At 47.1% G+C, this 19851-nt stretch overlaps 2 protein-coding genes across 2 annotated transcripts; both read left to right on the top strand.

Moving 5' to 3' along the window:
* Nucleotides 1–2831: 2831 nt before the first annotated feature.
* Nucleotides 2832–11234, top strand: LOC144726333 (C-signal-like). Its single transcript, XM_078604950.1, has 7 exons — nt 2832–3124; nt 4447–4618; nt 6974–7025; nt 7691–7878; nt 8742–8903; nt 9318–9428; nt 10402–11234. Exons 2-7 carry the CDS (start codon nt 4454–4456, stop codon nt 10513–10515), a joined length of 792 nt encoding a protein of 263 aa, XP_078461076.1. The 5' UTR covers nt 2832–3124; nt 4447–4453; the 3' UTR covers nt 10516–11234.
* A 1763-nt stretch (nt 11235–12997) lies between these two features.
* On the top strand, nt 12998–17300 carry AMT (aminomethyltransferase). Its single transcript, XM_078604949.1, has one exon. The coding sequence runs from the start codon at nt 13718–13720 to the stop codon at nt 14960–14962; it is 1245 nt and encodes a 414-aa protein (XP_078461075.1). The 5' UTR covers nt 12998–13717; the 3' UTR covers nt 14963–17300.
* Nucleotides 17301–19851: the final 2551 nt, after the last annotated feature.

The raw sequence follows: 19851 nt of genomic DNA, 5'->3' as shown, positions 1-19851 counted from the left end.
TCGTAATTTAAATTTAAAATATATATATAATAACAACACGCGAAATAACACTTGCAGGCCGGTCCTGTTGTTGACTTTTGTACCGCACAGAGGCAGCTTCCATGAGGGGCTGCTGAGACGTTCAGTTACGTAATAGGCACGCATTTTTATTTGATTACCATCACTATTAATACGCCAATATCGCTCATCTCCCCGCATCTCTAGATTTGTCGAGCATGTGTTATCATCTCGCGTCATCTGCATCTCTCGTCCGTATACAGTTTCCTCCGTCGTTTCACAAAGATTTCATTTATTGAAACGCGGGGGGGGGGGGAGTTCCAATATGTTTTTTATTATTATATAATGGGACCTCCTTTGCCAGTACCAAAACATGAGGATAGGTTTTCCCCTTTTTTTCTGGCAACAAAACAGATGTGTTAAGATGTTAAAACACCAAACTGAAACCTTTTACAAGGAATCATGTCTGCATTAACCACAATACTTGTGGTCAGAATGCAAACAAAAAACATACTCTGACAGCATATGCGTTGTTTTTGAAACTGATTGGTCCACACCAGAGACAGCTTTCTTTCGAGCCTCGTCTCAAGGGGTGTTAACACCGTTTGAGAATGTGGTTAATGCACACACGATTCCTTGTAAAAGGTTTCAGTTTGGTGTTTTAACATCTTAACACCTGTTTTGTTGCCAGAAAAAAGGGTAAAACCAATTCTCAAGTTTTTGTTTCTTGAGGGGCCGGGGGTGGGGGGCGCTTTGAATTGGCGAGCATCAAAGGGTTCCGCATTGTTCCGGCTAAAATGAAGCACCGGTCGTGTTTTTCCGCGACTGTCAAGGGAACTCTGTATGTCGCCTCCAACAGACTCACAGGTGTCCCAGGGCAGCAATCTTTAAAAAGGAAGAAAACGATCCTGAGAAAACCGGGACGGGTGGCAACCCTCGGCCCAAGTGTGTCGCGATTTTCCGATACCGTTTCAAAAGTATTCTTATCCCTGACGCCATTCACACTCAATTGCGCCTGCAACGACTTCGCAAACAGCCCAGCACTTATATTCTGACAAATTGTCAATGGTCCTTGGTTTTGGTTCGCCGAGGAGGTTACTGCATGACAGAATGCGGCGGTTATCTTGCCTTGAACTGGAGTAGGCGTCGGGGTTTCGTTGGCGGTGCGCTGACTCGGTACGCGTAAACTTCTACTAGGAGGGAGCGATCCACGCACACGGTCACGGCAAAACGAACGCGCGACTTTGCGTCTCTACCGTAACGCCCACAATGCCCGCATATTCCACAAGCACGCAAAGGTCTCCTGGGTGGCTGTTAAGGTCAACGTCGCCATACGAGATGGTGGTGGTGGTGTTGGTGGCCAAGCGTCACGCTCGGACTCATTTGTCGGGTTCTACGCGGACCTCCTAAGGAGTAACGTGGAAATGTCCCAGGGAGGGGTACGTGGGGTGATGTCTAAACGTGTAAAATTGCATCACGCATGAGAGTCATCGGCGAATAATCACGTATGAATCTGCCAGTATAAAATAACTACGATACAATTTTAAATCCACATGGGGTAACCCAGAACGATGGAAAAGACCTTTCTAGACTCACCCATTGATCGTAAAACAACGCGGTTCCCCAGAGTGACCCTGCGAGCGCGAACAAATTACCCCACGCGAGCCAGAGCGTCCGTTGAATTTAGTTTTTTTCTATTCGCTTGCAGTTGCTTGCTAAGTCAGGATACCCCCCAACAAAATGGGCAATTGGTTAAAGCATCGATGTTCATCGTCCACACATTTATTTCGCAGAACCGTGTTGGGTTAGGCAAGGCCGGTGCTCGGTTGAAACAAAACTCAACAAGGGGTGCAGGAGCGTGGTTGAGAACCACTGATCTAAACACATCTGATGGGTGGCTTCACTGCTCGATGTTGGAGCATGGAACCAACAACGCAGATTCACGATTCATGTCCTTGATCCCCGTAAAATCTGTCTCGTGGAAGGACCTCCAAACTGGCCAGGCATCTGGGAGTGCCCACACTTTAACCCACCACACGCGATTTTGCCGGCCGTAACCCATTTTGCCACTGCTGCTGGGTGGACAAGAGGCGCCGGGGTGCAGGGGAGTGGAATTCAAGAAACGTGGCCATTGTTTCAACAGCCGCGCAGTGAGATAAAAACCCGGCGACCCATTGCTTTGCAAAGTGCAACGTGCCGTATCCACAACACCGGCGGGGCAGCATCCAAACCTGCCTCTGCGAAGTGCAACAGGGATGGATATTCGCATTCCACGCGCAGGTGAAATGCCCTCCTCTCTCTCTCTATCTTGCCCTATACCGCACCCACTTGGCAGCCGCCGCCAAACCCTCGTATCAACAGCGGTTCGTTTCGCGCCCAATGTATTGGCGGTTTCTAAAATAAGTGAGTTGGGTTACAACTTAATTTGGAGCTTTCGTGACTGTGGTTCTGTGTTTTATCTCTCTCTCAAATTTAGCATTCTCAGGAAGAACGTAATCAACCAGGTAGGGTGTTGACTGTTATGTTATCCGACTCTCTGTTGTATTACATTACATTTCTAAGTATACTAGATTTGCGTTTCTATTTAATTTATACCTGATGACGATTGCTTGTGTTGCAATCGAAACGTCGTATGCTAGTATTTAATTTAATTTATTATTTTATCTTTATACGTGACTTTACCGAAAGAAGCAAATAATGAGTTGGGTTAGCCTGCTTCTCCGATGCCAAGTCTTGTAGAACACACCTTCACCCACCCCACCCCGCACCACCACTCCCCGCAGACACCCACCCAACCAACTTCCCCCAGCCACCGCCCCCGCCACGGGCGAGACAAAGAGGCTGCTGCTGCTGCTGACGCGCTGATTGATGTCGTCTCGGCTTGTATTTATACGGCACCCACGGGCCAGTTGTCGACTGCAGAGATCGCGCGCAAGTTGTCTCTCCGGCAAAGCCTCCGTCCTGCTTCTTACCCCCGTTCTGCGCTTCCACGACGTTTAAAGTCATTTTCCCTCGACGTTCGCGAGGCGTCATCCGATTTGTTGCAGAACCCCCCCCCCCCCTAAATCCCCCTCCTCCACCGTCTTTTCAACGGGACGTCGCTCATCTCGCCTCCAACTCGAAACAGGTGACCTACATTTCTACATCCCTGCGGGCGACGCGATGATGTGATGTTTTGAGGATTTTTGTTTGAGAATTGTTATTCGGGTCACGCGGTGGGTGATAAAGAGGTGCGGACTGAAGGGTGGATGGTTGAAGGCCATTTCGGGCTTATCGTGTTAACTAGGTCTGCGTCTCCGAAAGAAGAGGAATGTCTATTATGTGGTAGTACATTTGCAGTTACACTTAAGTGCACTTTTGTGTCCACACGTGGGGGGGGGGGGGCCTTATCTCGCATGTATATGCATGTGCCACACTGGAACCATTTGTATGATTTAACGCCACCTGTCACGATCTCGCAGGGCTTTGTGTACACTGTGACTTTACACCGACGCAACTCCAAATGCCTCCGAACAAAGTCACCCTGAGTGTGCCGAATCTTGTCCGAGCTCGGAAGTTAAGCGGGGTGGAGTGTGATGGGTACGTTAGATGGGTGACTACGAGGGGGCTTGTCAGGTGTGATAGGCGTAGGGGCTGCGAGGTGACCGGGAGTTGGCGGAGTTGAGTGCATAACTTCTCATTCTGGGGTTTTTTTCCCCCCCGGGTTTCCTCCGACGTGCCAATCAATCAATAAATAAACATATCCACATTGCATAGAGCACAATGAACGCACGTATTTTAGCGCTCGTACACTTACAAAAATATAATGAGATTTGAAATCCAAGAAATATATAACATTAAAATATATCAGCTTCGCCAACATGAATTTAAACTCACAAGAAGCAAGGTGAATACGCAGATTTGTCTTGAGCGCAGATTTAAAATGTTCCAACGGACAGGCCCTCCCTTATCCGAAGATGTAGAGAGATATTCGTAACATGTTCTATGAAGAAGGGTATTGCCCAAAACGTCGCCGTTCACGTGTTTTCCTTTTGAGGCCACCGTTTAATTGACCAACGTGTTCTTTTTTTTACTTTTTACTTAATTATGTGGACCGTCCGACTCTCTACAGTTACATGCGTGCGTGTCTGTGGGGAGCGGCGTATTGCAGCAGTTAACGCGCTGCGCTACGCACCCGGTGACCCGAGTTCGATTACCGCTCACGGCCAACACCGCTGACGATTATCTGAACCGATTATCTGAACTGGGCCTCCCCTAGGTCGACTCAGCCTCAAATGAGTAACTGGTGCGGTGCGTAAACAATCACCCTACTGCGGAGACAAAGGCGGCCGGGCGTGGTGTTGGCCACCCACCACCACCGTGTCCCGTGTCGGCCTTCATAGATGCTCGCAAGCAGCGCTTGCCCCAAAAAGTCTGTTCCAACGCTGTTAAACCTTTGCCTCTGCGCAGGTTCGTCATGAACGGGCTCGCCAACCACGAGCTGGTGCTCAACTCGGTGCTGGTGACGGGGGCGAACCGCGGCCTTGGACTCGGCATCGTTCATCACCTCCTCGAGCAGCAGCAGGCGTCTCCACGCTTCATCTTCGCCACCTGCCGATGCGCGGACGAGCAGAGCGCAAAGGTGGGAGAGCGGGCGGGGCGGGCGGGGCGGGTAATATGCGGACACTGTGTGTGTTAAAAGGTAAAGATGAAGGTGCAGCCCTGCAACTGCTGGGCCGGTCCTGGCCCATACCCCTCCCCCTTAACCAGTATATATACGGGGTAGTATCCCTTGGAATCTCTCATTTACTTGATTACAGCAAGCGTGCTGTGACGGTTCCACCTGAAGACGGAAGCTTGTGTTGCCTCCGAAACGTCGTGATTTTTATTTTATTTTTATTTTACTTTTATTAATTTAGATTTTTTTTTTTTACCTACGTGACTTTACCGAAAAAAACCTAAGAATATGAATACTTGCAGTCACGAAAGCTTCAAATCTCGAATATCTGCAACTGCTTGCTTACAGCCACTGCTGGCAGAAGGGCCTCAACTACAGCGGGTAGGGGGGGGGGGCGTTCAGTGGATTGACAAAGGGGGCCGTGCATTGTGCCGGACTTGCCAGTGCGTGCACGCCACCGACCCAAATGTGCACGTGAATTATCGTGGATATTGGGGTGTATTGAACATGAAAGCACTCAACTGTGACGTTGAGGGCTTTGCGTAAGTGGATAATAACTCGGCCTACAGATATAAATAGTGAAAATAAAATACACGAAATACAAAGTACATTGGCGTGGGTTTGTTTCTTGTTTTTGACCATTCAAAAGTGATGCAATAGTGGAGAGCACAAACTGCAATTCGGTTCAATTCTGCGGTGCCGCTGTTATATAAGTACTCGACTGTGGATAGACAATTTAACCTCCCTCCCCTCCCTCGCTCTGCTGAACACGATTGTCCACCTAATCTCCCCGGGGTTAGATGTACCCAGGAACCAGTGGTGAGCCCTAAATCGCTGCAGAGAAGGGCACGACAGATGCGGTCACCTCCTTCATTGAGAGGAAATTAAGAACGGTCTGCAGTGTGACTTTTGCGGTCAACAGAAACAGACAATGGCCCACGTGTGACAACATTGCCCACACTGACGATTCATAGTCCATAGATCAAATATTGACTTAAAGCTTTCGTGACTGCAGGAATTCATATTCTTTGGGGTTTTCAGTAAAGTCACGTAGATAGGTTCAAAGAAAATCATTGTAGTTTTTGGTTATTTTTTGTTATTTTCTTTGAACCTATCTACATGACTTTACCGAAAGACCTAAAGAATATCCATAGATGAAATCAACGAAATGGAAAGCGACTCCTGTGTACGTGTACTGCATTGCTGTAGGATATTGCTATTTGTTTTTATTTTACCAGGTAAGGCCTGCTGAGCTATATAGCTATTAATTATTCAAAAGCGATCTGGCCAAAAATTATAGCTCAACGAAATTACTTCTCACGTGGGAATGTATAGCAAGACAAACACTCCAAACGAATGTTTATAAATGTGGAGGGAAAACCCGGACGACCTGGGGAAAATTCCACGCGACCATGGGGAGAAAAAACATGCAAACTCAAAATATACAGCAGGCATTAGGGTCGGGATCGAACCCATGACTTTCTGTATACCAGGCGAGGTAGTTAACATCTCGCCACCGGCCGATTCACAGGTTATGAATCATATTATCTAATACAAGAGTGTCGCTCAAAAAAAGAAGGGGAAAACGCCCTAAAGATAAATAAATACCTTTGCCCTGTCACTGGATATCTAGCGGCAAAACCTCTGTCCTAACACTAGAGATTTAGATGTAAGACCTCTGGTCTGATACTCGGGATATAAAGGTACAACCTCTGACATGACACGAGAAATGTCGAGGTAAAACCTCTTGTTATATGGATTGCATCTCGAACGTTAAGCTCATTATTTCTGGGCTGGTATCACCCAATAACGCCAGATATCACCAGATGGTGTCCATCTCCACCACAGTGCCACGGTTGCAAGATGTTAACTACCTCACCTGGTATACAGGAGGTCGTGGGTTTGATCCCGACCCTGATGCCTGCTGTATATTTGGAGTTTGCATGTTCTCCCCGTGGTCGTGTGGATTTATTTCTGGGTTCTCCGGTTTTTCCCATCCATATTTGGAATCAACATGCGTTTAGAGTATTCGGCTGCTATAGATGTTCATGTGATAAGCCACTTCGCCGACCTATCGTTTGTCGCCAGGTCGCTTATGAAAAATAGCGATATAGCTCAGTGGGCCCTTACCTGCTAGGTAAGTAAAACGTAAAAACAAATCATTACAAATATATATGGAACACGAGGTGTTGAAAGAAGGCCCACCGTGGCACCATGGCTGCTTGCTGGCATTGCGAGGTCGTGGGAGGTGGCGACTGCCTTGGGTGATGACAATGCTCGTGACCTCCTTTACATTCGGTCTGTTTTTTGCATTTCTAGGAATTGCGGAATTTGGCGGAACACCACGCAAGCCTGCTGGTGGTGGAAATGGGTGAGCTTACATAAATATGACAGGGCTGTTTGTCCAGTTGAACGCCGCACACCACCCGCATCCGATTTGCACTTGTGGCAGCAAACGTGTTTCATGAGTGGCTGGATCGTGCAGTGGTCAGGACACTAAACTGCTACCGCTGAGAATCTTGGGTAATAATCTGAGCAACCAGCAGTGGTCAAACTGGGCTCCCTCGCGTCCGCTCGTTGGTGGTCTCAGCCTGGTCACCAATCACTTACTCATTTTGATGTTTCGCTTAATTTTGCTTGTTCTAGCTGTGAAATTTACACATTTTGGTTTGATTGCCACGCACAAATACCCCCTTCACCAACCGACACTGACCAGTGTGGTGAAGTATGGTCAAACAACCCTATTGACCAACACTAGGTGAGAAGGCTCATATTCAGCAGTAGATGGACAAAACGGCTGTATATGTACAAATACATAAACATCACACGTTTCATTACTGAATTAGAATATATTCTTGGCTGCCTGATTAGGCTTCCTCACGGCTGTGGTATTGCTGTGCTTTGACACGTAGAGGGAAACATTGCTTTAACTCGTGGAAACTAAATGCCGAGCACGTGAACACAGCCATTAGTTTTTGCCTCGTGAATCAAATCATTCTCGCGTTTCGCTTTCCACTTGGCACGCATTTCGCACAGACATCACAGACCGCGCGAGTGTGGAGCGGGCGGTGAGGGTGGTGGATGAGGCTGTCGGGGAGGAAGGCCTCAACCTTCTGGTGAACAACGCCGGGACTCTACAAACGGGCTCCCTCGGTTCACTGTCGGCCGACTCCATGCTGCAGTGCTATCATACCAACGCTGTGGCGCCTGCCATCCTCACGGAGGTACGGAGCTATGCGGTGCATGCGACGAGAACAAGGTGGTCCGGGTAACAACAGCCATGGAGAAGGGGACGTGTAGCCCCGATTTAGCTGAACACACTTAAATAGGGATCGTTGTTGTTTTCGCACTCGGGGTGCGCATTTTATGTATTGCAAAGAGCGTTCGTCTCGGGTGAAGCAAAACTGAAAATGTTAATACACATATTCTTGGTTCTTTCTGTAAAGTCACGTAGAAGGGAAATAATGAAATAATAAAAAATTTTACTTCATAAAATACAATTATCACGACGTTTCCGCCACAACACAAGCAGCCGTCCTCCGGTGAAGAACAGAGCTGTCGGAAAGACAGCGCTCCAATGAACACTGCTAAGCTTGGCAGCGTATTTAAGCTGGGTGGGAGGAGCAGAGTGCCTTGACAAAGGAGTTTACATATCAACAGAGGAATTTAGCATATTGACGCTAAAGAACTGCAACTACCCTACGACCATACAATAAACCGATGTGAAGAAAACTAAATATAAACTACATCAATATAATCAATGTGCTCAATATACTCTCCAATAAGCTGAGCTATTAACATTACGTAAATGTTAATACACAGTGCTGGAGTTTTGGAAAATTAAGCAACAAAGTTAACATTGATTTTGCAGGCTGAGTCCATCAACTCGCTTCACCTGAAAGCTCAATATAATTACTGGTGGCCAAATCCTACATTCGAAGCCTCATGCTCTGACCCCTGAACACTTAGCCACCTGACCATCTTATAGCAGTGTTTCGAAAACTAACAGTCCTTCAAGCTAACACAAAAAAAAATCAGTTGACATGCGCACGTTTGTGTGTTCAATCGTCGGTGTGTTTCGTTGCAGGCATTCCTACCACTGCTCAACCGGGCAGCAGATTTCAATGTGAAGCTACCAATGGGCTGCCAAAAGGCAGCAGTGGTGAACGTGAGCTCTGAGGCTGGGTCTATCTCAAGTGTGCCTGGCAACTTCCACATCTCCAAGGTCTACCCTTACCGTGCCAGCAAGGTACTGTGTAGGGATGTGTTCCCAATTTTTGGATGAATGTTCAAAATTGTAATTACAAAAAATTGGACGCGATATTACATTTTGGATGGTCTGAAAAACTGTTTAATTTTGCATTCTTCCTAAAAATTGCATCACTTCCGTTCAAAAGTAGTGTGATATGACGTCATGTTTAACTGAAATGTTTAACACTGATTATTGTGAGCTGATAGGTTATGAAAACATATAGTTTTGTTTATTGTGTTTTATGTGGAGATACATATACGAAAGAGACATCTGATGATCTATTCTGTCATTTATATTCTCCACAGTGAGACCCATGATAATTTTTTGGTATGAAGTATTACATTACCTGTACCCTACACTGCCTGATCTGTGACAAAAAAAACCCCTATTTGTGTGCTGTGCCTGACACAGGCCGCCCTGAACATGCTGATAAGATGCCTTGCCGAGGAGCTCAAGGAACAGGGAATCCTGTGCGTGGCCTTGCACCCAGGTTGGGTCAGGACCAGAATGGGTGGATCGCGAGTAAGTGGCTCCATTCGACGCACCCCACAGATGCCCAATTTGAAAAGGCACCACTTGTCTCGTGCGAAAGGCCATTCGGCCGCAGTTAAACGGAGAGCGACTCCTGTATACATGTACTGCATTGCTGTAGGATATTACAATTTTTTTACATTTCACCAAGGTAAGGCCCACTGATCTATATAGAGCTTTTTCAGAAGCGACCTGGCCACCAACGATAGCTCAACGTAGTGGCTCATCACGTGGAAATTTATAGCAGCCAAATACTTTAAACGCACGTTTCTAAATGTGGAAGGAAAAACCGGAGGACCCGGAGAAAAAATCCACGTGACCACGAGGAAAACATGCAAACTCCAAATACACCGGTGTCATGGTCGGGATCGAACCCACGACCTCGTGCACACCAGGCAAGGTAGTTAACATCTCGCCACTGTGGATATGTATTGCTGCATATCAGCGTTCCTCACTAATTTTCAAAGGGTGACCACTTTCATCTCTAAGACATCATCAGCGTGAGGGGCCGCCACACATTTGAAACCATTGCGGTTTGACAGCACGATGATGGGTGGTGTTTTCACATTTATGTAGTGTCAGGGGCCGCACTTAAGGCCACCAGGGGCCGCCAGTGTCCCACGGGTCTTGCAATGAAGAACGCCGCTGTGTGTCATAAGTGATGTACAGTATGTCAAAGTGTGATACGGCATGCTCAGCTTGCATTTTTGTCAATGGTAAAATATGATTTGTTACTAAATATTTCCCTCCACGTCTCATTTTTATTGCATAAATACACAGCCCTTTATCAATTTACTCCTCAAGACATACTTCAATAATCTTATCATTGTCCCTTGGTCAAAGAAGGACTCGGGACTAGTTCAAGTATCACTGCGAGCTCTGACACTGAACTCAGTGTCATGGGACGCGAGCCATTTCGCATATATCGTAACATTTATTTTCGAATGTATTCCTCTTCTGCCAGGCACAGATAGGCATTGAAGAGAGCATCACCGGAATTCTAGGAGTCATGGCTTGCCTCACGGAGAAGGATAATGGTTCGTTCCTTGACTGGCGGGGTCAGACTGTACCATGGTGACCCAGCCAGCAACATTATCCCATACCTGTCAACCCCTTATCAGTGCCCTACCTTGCTACAGACCAATTCAGACCTTGTTGGTCACCACGTGGCCTTACAAATCTCAACGTTCATCCTACAAAGTCCCATCACAAGGGAGAAACGGCTGTACGCCGTATGGACCTGAAAACTCAGTTTCCCTGTACAAGAATACGGGGTAAACCGTATGGGTTGACACGGTATGTTATCCGAAAGACCACTGCCCCCAAAACCACCCGAAGATTTATAACGGCGCGTCAAATTCACGGCGTGCCGTTGCTTGGAACTCAAGAATTAAAGTTTGCGGAAGAGTTGTCAGTTTAACACGTAGGTTATCGCGACCAATATTATTCATAATCAACGTTTTTGGGTTTAGATCGCGTTATTTATAAATGCGGCATAACCCTCCACCACCCGACACGGCCAATCAGTAAAAAAGTGTCACGTTGACAAAAGGCAAATAGTTCACTGCTTTAGCCCACCGGTGTGTTGAAGCGTGAAACCACAACATTTGCAATTTTTGAGTAGCACGACGTTTCGCTGGTAATTGCATCCAGCATCATCGGGCAATTCGCCAGAATGGTGAGGCTCTGCTCTGTCTCCCGTTCTTATAAGAGTTGTTTCTGCGATGGATGTGTGTAACGACGCAGCGAGACTGAGTTCCGAGTCGTGGGACGTAAATAAAGTTTATTTACAATGTATTTAAGCCTTGGATTTTTTCCCCTTCCAACCCCTCCATCAATCTTCGCACGCAACATCCACGTGAGCTACAACGCCATCTCCACAACGTGTCACAACCGCGAACGGATACCATCTCTTACAATGTGGGGGGGGGGGGGGGGGCTTTTTGTTGTTGTTGTTGTTTAATTGTGACGGCAAATGTAATGTGCACGATCATATTGTCAATGCGTGTGTCTTAGGTTTTTTCGGTAAAGTCACGTAGGAAAAAATAAATAATACATTTTAAATAATATAAATTATAATATAAATTATAATCCTTTCATTTCTATTATTAGTTATATTATTTTTTATTTTATTTCTATTTTTATTTTTATTAATTTTTTTATTTTTACCTACGTGACTTTACCGAAAAAACCTAAGAGTATGAATCCTTGTAGTCACGAAAGCTTCAAATCTAGAATAAATGCGTGTGTCATTGTTCAGACGCTCGGCTACATGTTGGACGCGGCCCCTAGAGCCGAAGCGAGAGCCCAAGGCACTCGCTTCTGACAGCCTCCACAATTAAGGAGGACACGCGCGCAGTTGCCACCCTGGGTCGAAACGAAATATCCCGCGATGCAGCTTCGTTGGCAGTGGTGCGCAAGCCTAAGCATAACAAATCAAACGAATAAAAAATCCTAAACATCACTGTGGCCTATTCTTCTTGGTTCTTTCGGTAAAGTCACGTAGAAGGGAAATAATAAAAGAATTAAAATAAAACAATAAAATACAATTCTCACGACGTTTCGGCCACAGCGCAAGCAGCCGTCCTCAGGTGAAGAACAGGTCTGTCGGAAAGACAGCGTCTGAATGAACACCACCAAGCTTGGCAGCGTATATTGTGGCCTTAAAAGGAAAACATACTGAAAACATATACCGTGTAATCGGAGGGGTTTTCTGTTTAAGTCCACGGTGTTGTTGAATGTGCTTCTATACGGCGTGCTTATCGTTTGCATGCAACAGGTCACCTTTGCGATATAGACTTTTCACCATGTTACTGCGTCGTAAATAAATACATGTTTCAATTAGATTCTTTATAACCAGTACAGGACCCTCTGGGACAACACATCCCCTTTGTAAGCGAGACCAATATTGCCGACAATCTGCCAAGGCTATGGTACACAAACAAATCAATGATTAATATGCAACGAACAAAGTGTAGTGTTACTCTCACTGGCAATCCAATTAGACGCGGGATGATGAATTTCTGAGATTGCATAGGAAATGCATACAAGGCAGTCGTTACTTTCTCATTCGTGTCTACACGCGCAGGGCATTTGTTCATCCACTGCTGGGATGGGGGCCTCTTCCCCCATTCCGTGTGGGTCGTTGGGTATTGTTATCTATGGGACATTTTTGCCAGAATCAAAATGATGAAAAAATAAGAATAGGCTTTACCATTTCTGGCAATGAAAATGGTAAATGGTATTATTTTTTTTCCCCCATCGTTTTCATACTGGCAAAAAGGTCCCATCGATATGAAACAAATAGGCTTAACCCTTTTCAGGCAACATAAGGACTAAATTTCGATTTAAAGCTTTCGTGACTGCAGGTAAAGTCACGTATAAGGGAAATAATAAAATAATAAAAAATCAAACATTATTTTATTCTAACGACGTTTCGGCCACAAGCAGCTTGCGTTGTGGCCGAAATGTCGTTAGAATTTTATTTTATTTTCATAATTTTATTATTTCCCTTCTACGTGACTTTACCGAAAAAAACAAGAATATAAGGACCAAACAAAGCCCATTCTTATTTTTCCCCTCATAATTTTGATCACTGGCAAAAAAGGTCCCACAGACACCCTTGGATGGTGACGATGATGATGATGCGATGGTGCGAGATGCCTCCTCCTTAAGGGGGCGGGTGAGGCTGCGATTGGCCGTGATGGGGGGGTGTTGCCTGCCGGGGTATTCCGAGGTTTCCTCCTCCTCATCATCGTCATCCTCCTCTCACACTCCTTGCTCAGCTGGGCCCTCCGCCGTGCTGGCAGCAGCAAGTTGTTACGTGGACGACAGGAAAGAAAGAGAGTTTTGCAGACTTTGTCGTACAGCTCTTCTGCGTAAAAGTAACTCGTCGTGCCGCGGTGATTGACACTTGCAGCAAACTCAACACTGTCCACCACAAATAGGACTCGGCATCACAACTTTCTCGATTGAAAACGCTTTTATTTATTTATTAAGAACTGCTCATTGCGTTTAGCTTGTCCCCCCCCCCCTTCCCCGCCCACACCTCCGATTATCACGCTCGGCAACGTACGGCGCGAAAGAAGTTCAACGATACAGCGCACGCAAACATTCGCACCCGCGTTCACGATCGTTCAGCCCGCAGGAGAAAATCTCTGGGTGAGAAGCGAACGCGCAAACAGCAACAACAGCAACAACAGCAGCAGCAACAGCAACAACAGAAGCAGCAACAACAGCAGCAACAACGAGAAGACGAGAGAGAGAGCGAGCCGCCAACGATGACCGCGCAACTCGTGAGCGCCAAGTGGCCGTGGGTGTCTTCCCGTGGTGCCCGCGGGTTGCTGCGCTGGACGGCCCCGACTCGGCGTGCCTCGACGGGCCCCCAGACGGCCGCGGCCCCCCTCAAGCGCACGCCTCTGCACGACTTCCACAGGGAGCACGGCGGCAAGATGGTCGGGTTCGCCGGCTGGAGCATGCCCGTGCAGTACAAGGAGAGCCTCATCTCGTCGCACTTGCACACGCGCGAACGCTGCTCCGTCTTCGACGTTTCGCACATGATGCAGTGCAAGGTGCTGGGCAGAGACGCCGTGGCATTCATGGAGAGCCTCACCGTGGCCGACGTGGCCGGCCTGAAGGACGACACGGGCACCCTGTCGCTGTTCACCAACGAAGCCGGTGGCATCGTCGACGACCTCATCGTCACCAAGACCTCCACGGGACACCTCCACGTGGTGTCAAACGCCGGCTGCGCCGACAAGGACCTGGCGCGCATGCAGGAGCGCCTGCGCGAATTCAAGAACGCGGGTCGCGACGTCGACCTCGAGGTCCTGGACGCCGCTCTGTTGGCCGTGCAGGGTCCCTCCACGGCCAGGATCCTGCAAGCCGGCGTGTCGGGTGACCTCGGCGGGCTCGCCTTCATGCGCAGCGCCGAGATGAGCGTCTTCGGCGTGGCCGGCTGCCGGGTCACTCGCTGCGGCTACACGGGCGAGGACGGCGTGGAGATCTCCGTGGCCCCCGAGCACGCGGTGCGTCTCGCCGAGATGCTGCTGATGCGCAACGGCGAAGAGGTGAAACTCGCCGCCCTGGGGCCCCGCGACAGTCTGCGTCTGGAGGCCGGCCTCTGCCTCTACGGCAACGACATCGACGAGAGCACGACGCCCGTGGAGGCCGCCTTGCTGTGGACCATCGGCAAGAGGAGGCGAGCCGAGGGGAACTTCCCCGGCGCCGGTGTCATCCTCGAGCAGATCGCCCAGAAGCCGGCGAGGAAGAGGGTCGGTCTCATCTCGACGGGGCCTCCCGCACGCCAGCACGCGCCCATTGTCGACGAGCACGGCGAGAAGATCGGGGAGGTGACCAGCGGGTGTCCGTCGCCGTGTCTCAAGAAGAACATCGCCATGGGGTACGTGCCGAGCGGACTCGCCAAGCCAGGGACGCGGCTGCGAGTGGAGGTCCGCAAGAAGCTGGTGGACGTCGTCGTCAGCAAGATGCCCTTCGTGCCCACGCGTTACTTTGCGGGCGTTTGACGAGCGCGGACCGAGGCGAGAAGTTGACCCCACGTCTCAAATGTGGGGGGGGGGGGGGGGTGGCACGGAAGACGACGGCGAAAGTCCCGAGGTGGGCTGACGTTTGGCGGTGATGCCCAACGCAGACGCGCCCCGCAATTAGAAGACACATTTTAACTTTCACCACCATTGAGCAAACGGCACTTGCCCGTCGTCAATTGACAAGGGGCAAGTGCTGCGTGTGACGAGGGTGTTGTGGTGAGATTTTGGAAGAAGCTCTGCTTGCAAGTGTGCGCGAACGCATCTAAGATCTTTCCAAGTGCCAATTTCAATAGCAGCTCATTGGTGATTAATGCGTAGTCCAAACTGATGTTTTGCTCTATTATGGTATTGCGCCACGAATCGTTGCTTTCGTAGTCGGGTTTAACGTGTTATGAGACGTTCAGTCGGTGAGTGACACCCCAAACCTTGACAGTAAAATATGATTATGGGTGGACAAAATAAAAACACAAATATCGAATTCTAGCTCCTGCAAAAGGCTTCTCGGCTCTTCACGCCTCGCCCGTCGCCCCCACTGATGTCCTCTCCCACCCCCCCCCATGTGTGCAGATACTACTGGGTTGTACCTCAACGTTCATCATTAGATGCAAAGAGAAATTGTACAAACTTCAAATGTCTGTGTTGGTATTTTACTCGCCTGTTTACCACCAGCCTTGACCAAACCAAACCGAGCAGTCAAACTGAGACGTCTGAACATCAGTGGTGGGGGGGGGTGGTGGTGACAGACACATATTGACATAAATGCCGACAAAATAAATCTCGACTCTATTGTATGTAGGATGTGTAGGCATAGAGGCCTACAAAATGTGTTTTTTTTGGTGGGGGGGGGTGAAACACATTTTTTGGGGGGTAAATTTTTTGAAACCTTTTTGATCAACTTTTTACCCTCACATCCGGGGGGAGGTGGTGTCCACTTTCTATAACCTTTTGATTCGGGCCTTCTGGAAGGCTCTCATAATTTAGTTGACTGATAAACGGAACGCCGGGCTTTTGTAATAGATCACCGTGGTGAGATTTAACTTTGTGGAGCGGGTGGGTGGCATCAGTCGCTGTTGGCTGTGGTGACACAAACGTGGCAAGGTATTTACACCTCCAAAACTTTCACAGTAAAGATAACATGGGTTTAACGACGTTAATAATTACTAACACAGTGATGGCTTAGATGATGTAACGATGTAGATTAAGAACGGCGATATACAAGTAAAGAATCTACACACATCTCATTGCAATTGATTGCTCAAACCACTGCTGGTTGAATGGACTCCGCTCAAAAGGGCTCTCAAGAGTATAGTTGGTCTCCTCTTCCACGCTGGTCAGCCTGCTTGGAAGATGTGTGGAGGACCCACACTTTACACCACCACGAGAGATCTGTCCCAATCGACTGAGCGCTGCCCCGAAACTCATTCTTGGTGTGAATGCATTCGAGCAAATCGTTATTGTAGCTGTGTTTTCTAGAATGCTTTGTAGGTGGGTGAAGTAACAGAGCCAGGAGAAGTTTATTTATTTATATATCCAGAACCTTGGCTGGATGGATGGTAAACAAACACACTACACGCTTGAAACTTTAATCAGGTAGTTCTATTCTTAGTTTGTTGGCCATTTAATCACAGCCACCTGTGATTAAGTGGGGGTTTCAGGTGCAGTGAGTGCATTGTCTGAGCCTGATGGGCAATGATGGCACGAAAAAATACGAAACATTAACTTTGGTTCCTGCACTTTGACTTTGAATCCAGCCCTGGGAAATAAGAATCCGTTTGACTGTGATGTGATGAACATTCTTGATTTGAAGCTTGCATGACTGCAGGAATCCATACTCTTTGGTTCTTTCGGTAAAGTCACGTAGGTAGAAATTAAATAAAACAAATCACGACGTTTCGATCGCAACACAAGCAATCTTCATCAGGTGGAACAACCACAGCAAGAAAATGCTGAAGTAGGCAAGAGAGTGCACAATTTTTTTTAATAATCTCGCTTTGGGTATACTTAACTGAAAAATAACTGCAACAGTAGCAGCCAGACTTTTCCATACGTTGTCCTGACACCAATTCACCTGTTTGATGTGCCACTCGCATTGTGGGTTTTATCTCAGCACGGGAAAGGAAATGTTTATACCACGAGTATAATACGTATGGTGTGTGAAATAGCACTTCCAAACTCAGATATTTTTACAAACAAAGATAATACTTTAAAATACGTAGATACTAATGCCATCTAACCCCATTAACATGTGAAAATTATTTTTGATTTAGGTACTTCTCTTGCTGTTATTGATTTTGTTTACATTAAATGCTAAAATATGCACAATTGTTGTACTGTTTTCTAAAATATACTAGATTTACATTGCATGTAGCAAATTACTGAATAATATTACACAGTCTTAAATGTAGACGTCACAAAAGGAAAATTAATATCATTATACCTTTGCATTTTTCACAAGAGGCAGTCAAGTTTTGAGACATTGTTCGATACATGATCCAGTGAGTTGGGTTATTTCAAAGCAGCATGCTAAATGGCAGTTTTCATCATCCATTAAATAAAATTAATGTCAGAGGTGACATGGAAGGATAATTGAGGGATACATTGGTTGATAACCCATAAAATTTAAACATAACCCATGCTAGCTTCATTGGAACTTTGCAATTCACTGTTGACCATCTCCCCCACACATGGTCAGCGAGAGATCTGCCTACTCGCAACAAACGTTGCGTCGGTCTTCACTGTTGTCCTACATAGCTCTCCAATTTGTTTTTGGGTTGTGCATGCGTGTTTGCTTTGCATGATGTCCGACGTTCTGCTCCCGTATCCTATGAAGCTCCCAGCGCGTGCAAAGTTGCTCCAAGCACGTTGAGTGAAACGTCAGACATTGTGCCGAATGATGTGCGCGGTACAGTCTGAAAACACATTGGAGAGCTGGACAATGAGATGCTGTGGGTTATCACCCGATTCATGAACAACTCTCAATTACATTTTGATTTAAAGCTTTCGTGACTGCAGGGATTCATATTCTTGGTTCTTTCGATAAAGTCACGTAGAATGGAAATAATAAAATAATACAAATAAAACATAAAATAATTCTGACGACGTTTCGGCCACAACGCAAGCAGCCGTCTTCAGGTAGAGAACAGGTCTGTCGAGAAGGCAGAGACTGGATGACACGCCCCAGACTCTGCCTTCTCGACAGACCTGTTCTCCACCTGAAGACGGCTGCTTGCGTTGTGGCCGAAACGTCGTGATTTTTTTTTATTATTTCCCTTCTACGTGACTTTACCGAAAGAACCAAGAAGATGAATCCCTGCAGTCACGAAAGCTTTAAATCGAAAAATTGGTTAAGCTGTATCGGGCTTGCAGTAACAACACTATCCACCCACCAATACAGCTGTGTGCTCGGCCTGATTCGCCCGACAGTGAAGCTGATGAGCTCGGCATGTGCCACAGGGTTCAATGGCGTGATTGCTTCATTGTATAATGTGTGTATCGTGAGGGGTGTATGATTACCATTTTTTTCTGCGGTGGCTCAGCAAAAAAAAAAATGCGTGCTCTGCACGTTGTGATGTATCAATCTGCAACGCTATAAACGACAAAGGAGCAGCCCTGCAAATTATTTTCTCGTGCCACTGCTGGCAGAAGGGCCTCCACTCGAGTCAACTCCATGGAGCCCATCCAGAGGATATTTTTTTTTTTACCAAACCCTTCCAAGCTGGCTGGACGTGTTGGAAGGCGTGAGGAGTACCCACATTGTACCCCCACCGCATGTGACCTGCCAATCAACTGTTATGGGCTCAACATTTTACTGGTAGGAACGAAGTGAACCAGCCTACAATAGATTATATCGTCCGTCCGTCCGATGTCCGATTAGGTGTAGCAACATCGCCCCCTACTGCAAACACTTGGCAGGACCCTAACAAAACCTTTAGACTCAGTGAGGCTTTCCTGGCTAAACAAGTGTAACATTCCCTTATAATTCCCTGAGATAGTTTTTAATTAAAACATTTAAATTCAAAATTAACTCACAGCGGCCTAAAGCCTACAGCTAGGCCTAAAGCCTAGAACTAGGCCTCAAACTCTCCCTTCGTATCGTACCCCCGCCATTTCATTTTATTATAGTCATTCATTTGTTCGTTCCTACCAGCCCACCCCGCAGGGACCTGTTAAATATGTATTTGTATCAGTTGAGTTATATATCGCCTGCTTGTTGATGGGACATCCATTGCTGGTTAGCATAAACACTTGGAATTGTTATAATGGTATACAAGCACTTACGTTTAACGTTGAACCTTTACCGCTGTCAGTTATGGGGGGAGGGCGGGTTGTTTGACCATACTTCACGAGGGTCAATTTGGTTTTCGTGTCTACGTGTTGTTGTTTTTTACAATGTGCTGCTGCAGTAATAAAATATTAACAATGTTCGTTGCCCTCTTGCGTGCATTGCAATGTCACGAGCAGGCCGCGGGCCTCGAGGGAAACCAATTAAAAACCGAAGCCGCGCATTTGAAATCGTTTTTTTTAGATGGCCCATCTTACTACCCTGCAGCGTTTGTGGTCATGTGACACGATGGAGGTTTGGGTCATGGCCAGGAGTCGGCAACCATAACAACAAAAAGCGCAATTATTTTCTAATTTCGTTTTTAAATAAAACCCTCAATATTTCAAGAACCGCAATGCACTGTGGTGAATACGAGACGGTGTTAATACATAACGTCACCAGGCCAGTCCCTAAAGATTCTCAGGATGCCGACCGCTAATCACGGGGAATGTCATCTCTGGGGGGTGGGGGGTGGAGTTCTTGGCTAAAAATTATGCCAATAAGCGCTGTCCTGTGCGGTACTGCTGCAGATAACTTTCTGATCACG

Source organism: Lampetra planeri, chromosome 23, assembly GCF_965212315.1.
Source record: "Lampetra planeri chromosome 23, kcLamPlan1.2.h2, whole genome shotgun sequence".
NCBI lineage: Eukaryota > Metazoa > Chordata > Hyperoartia > Petromyzontiformes > Petromyzontidae > Lampetra > Lampetra planeri.
This window is presented reverse-complemented; position numbering and strand designations above follow the sequence as displayed.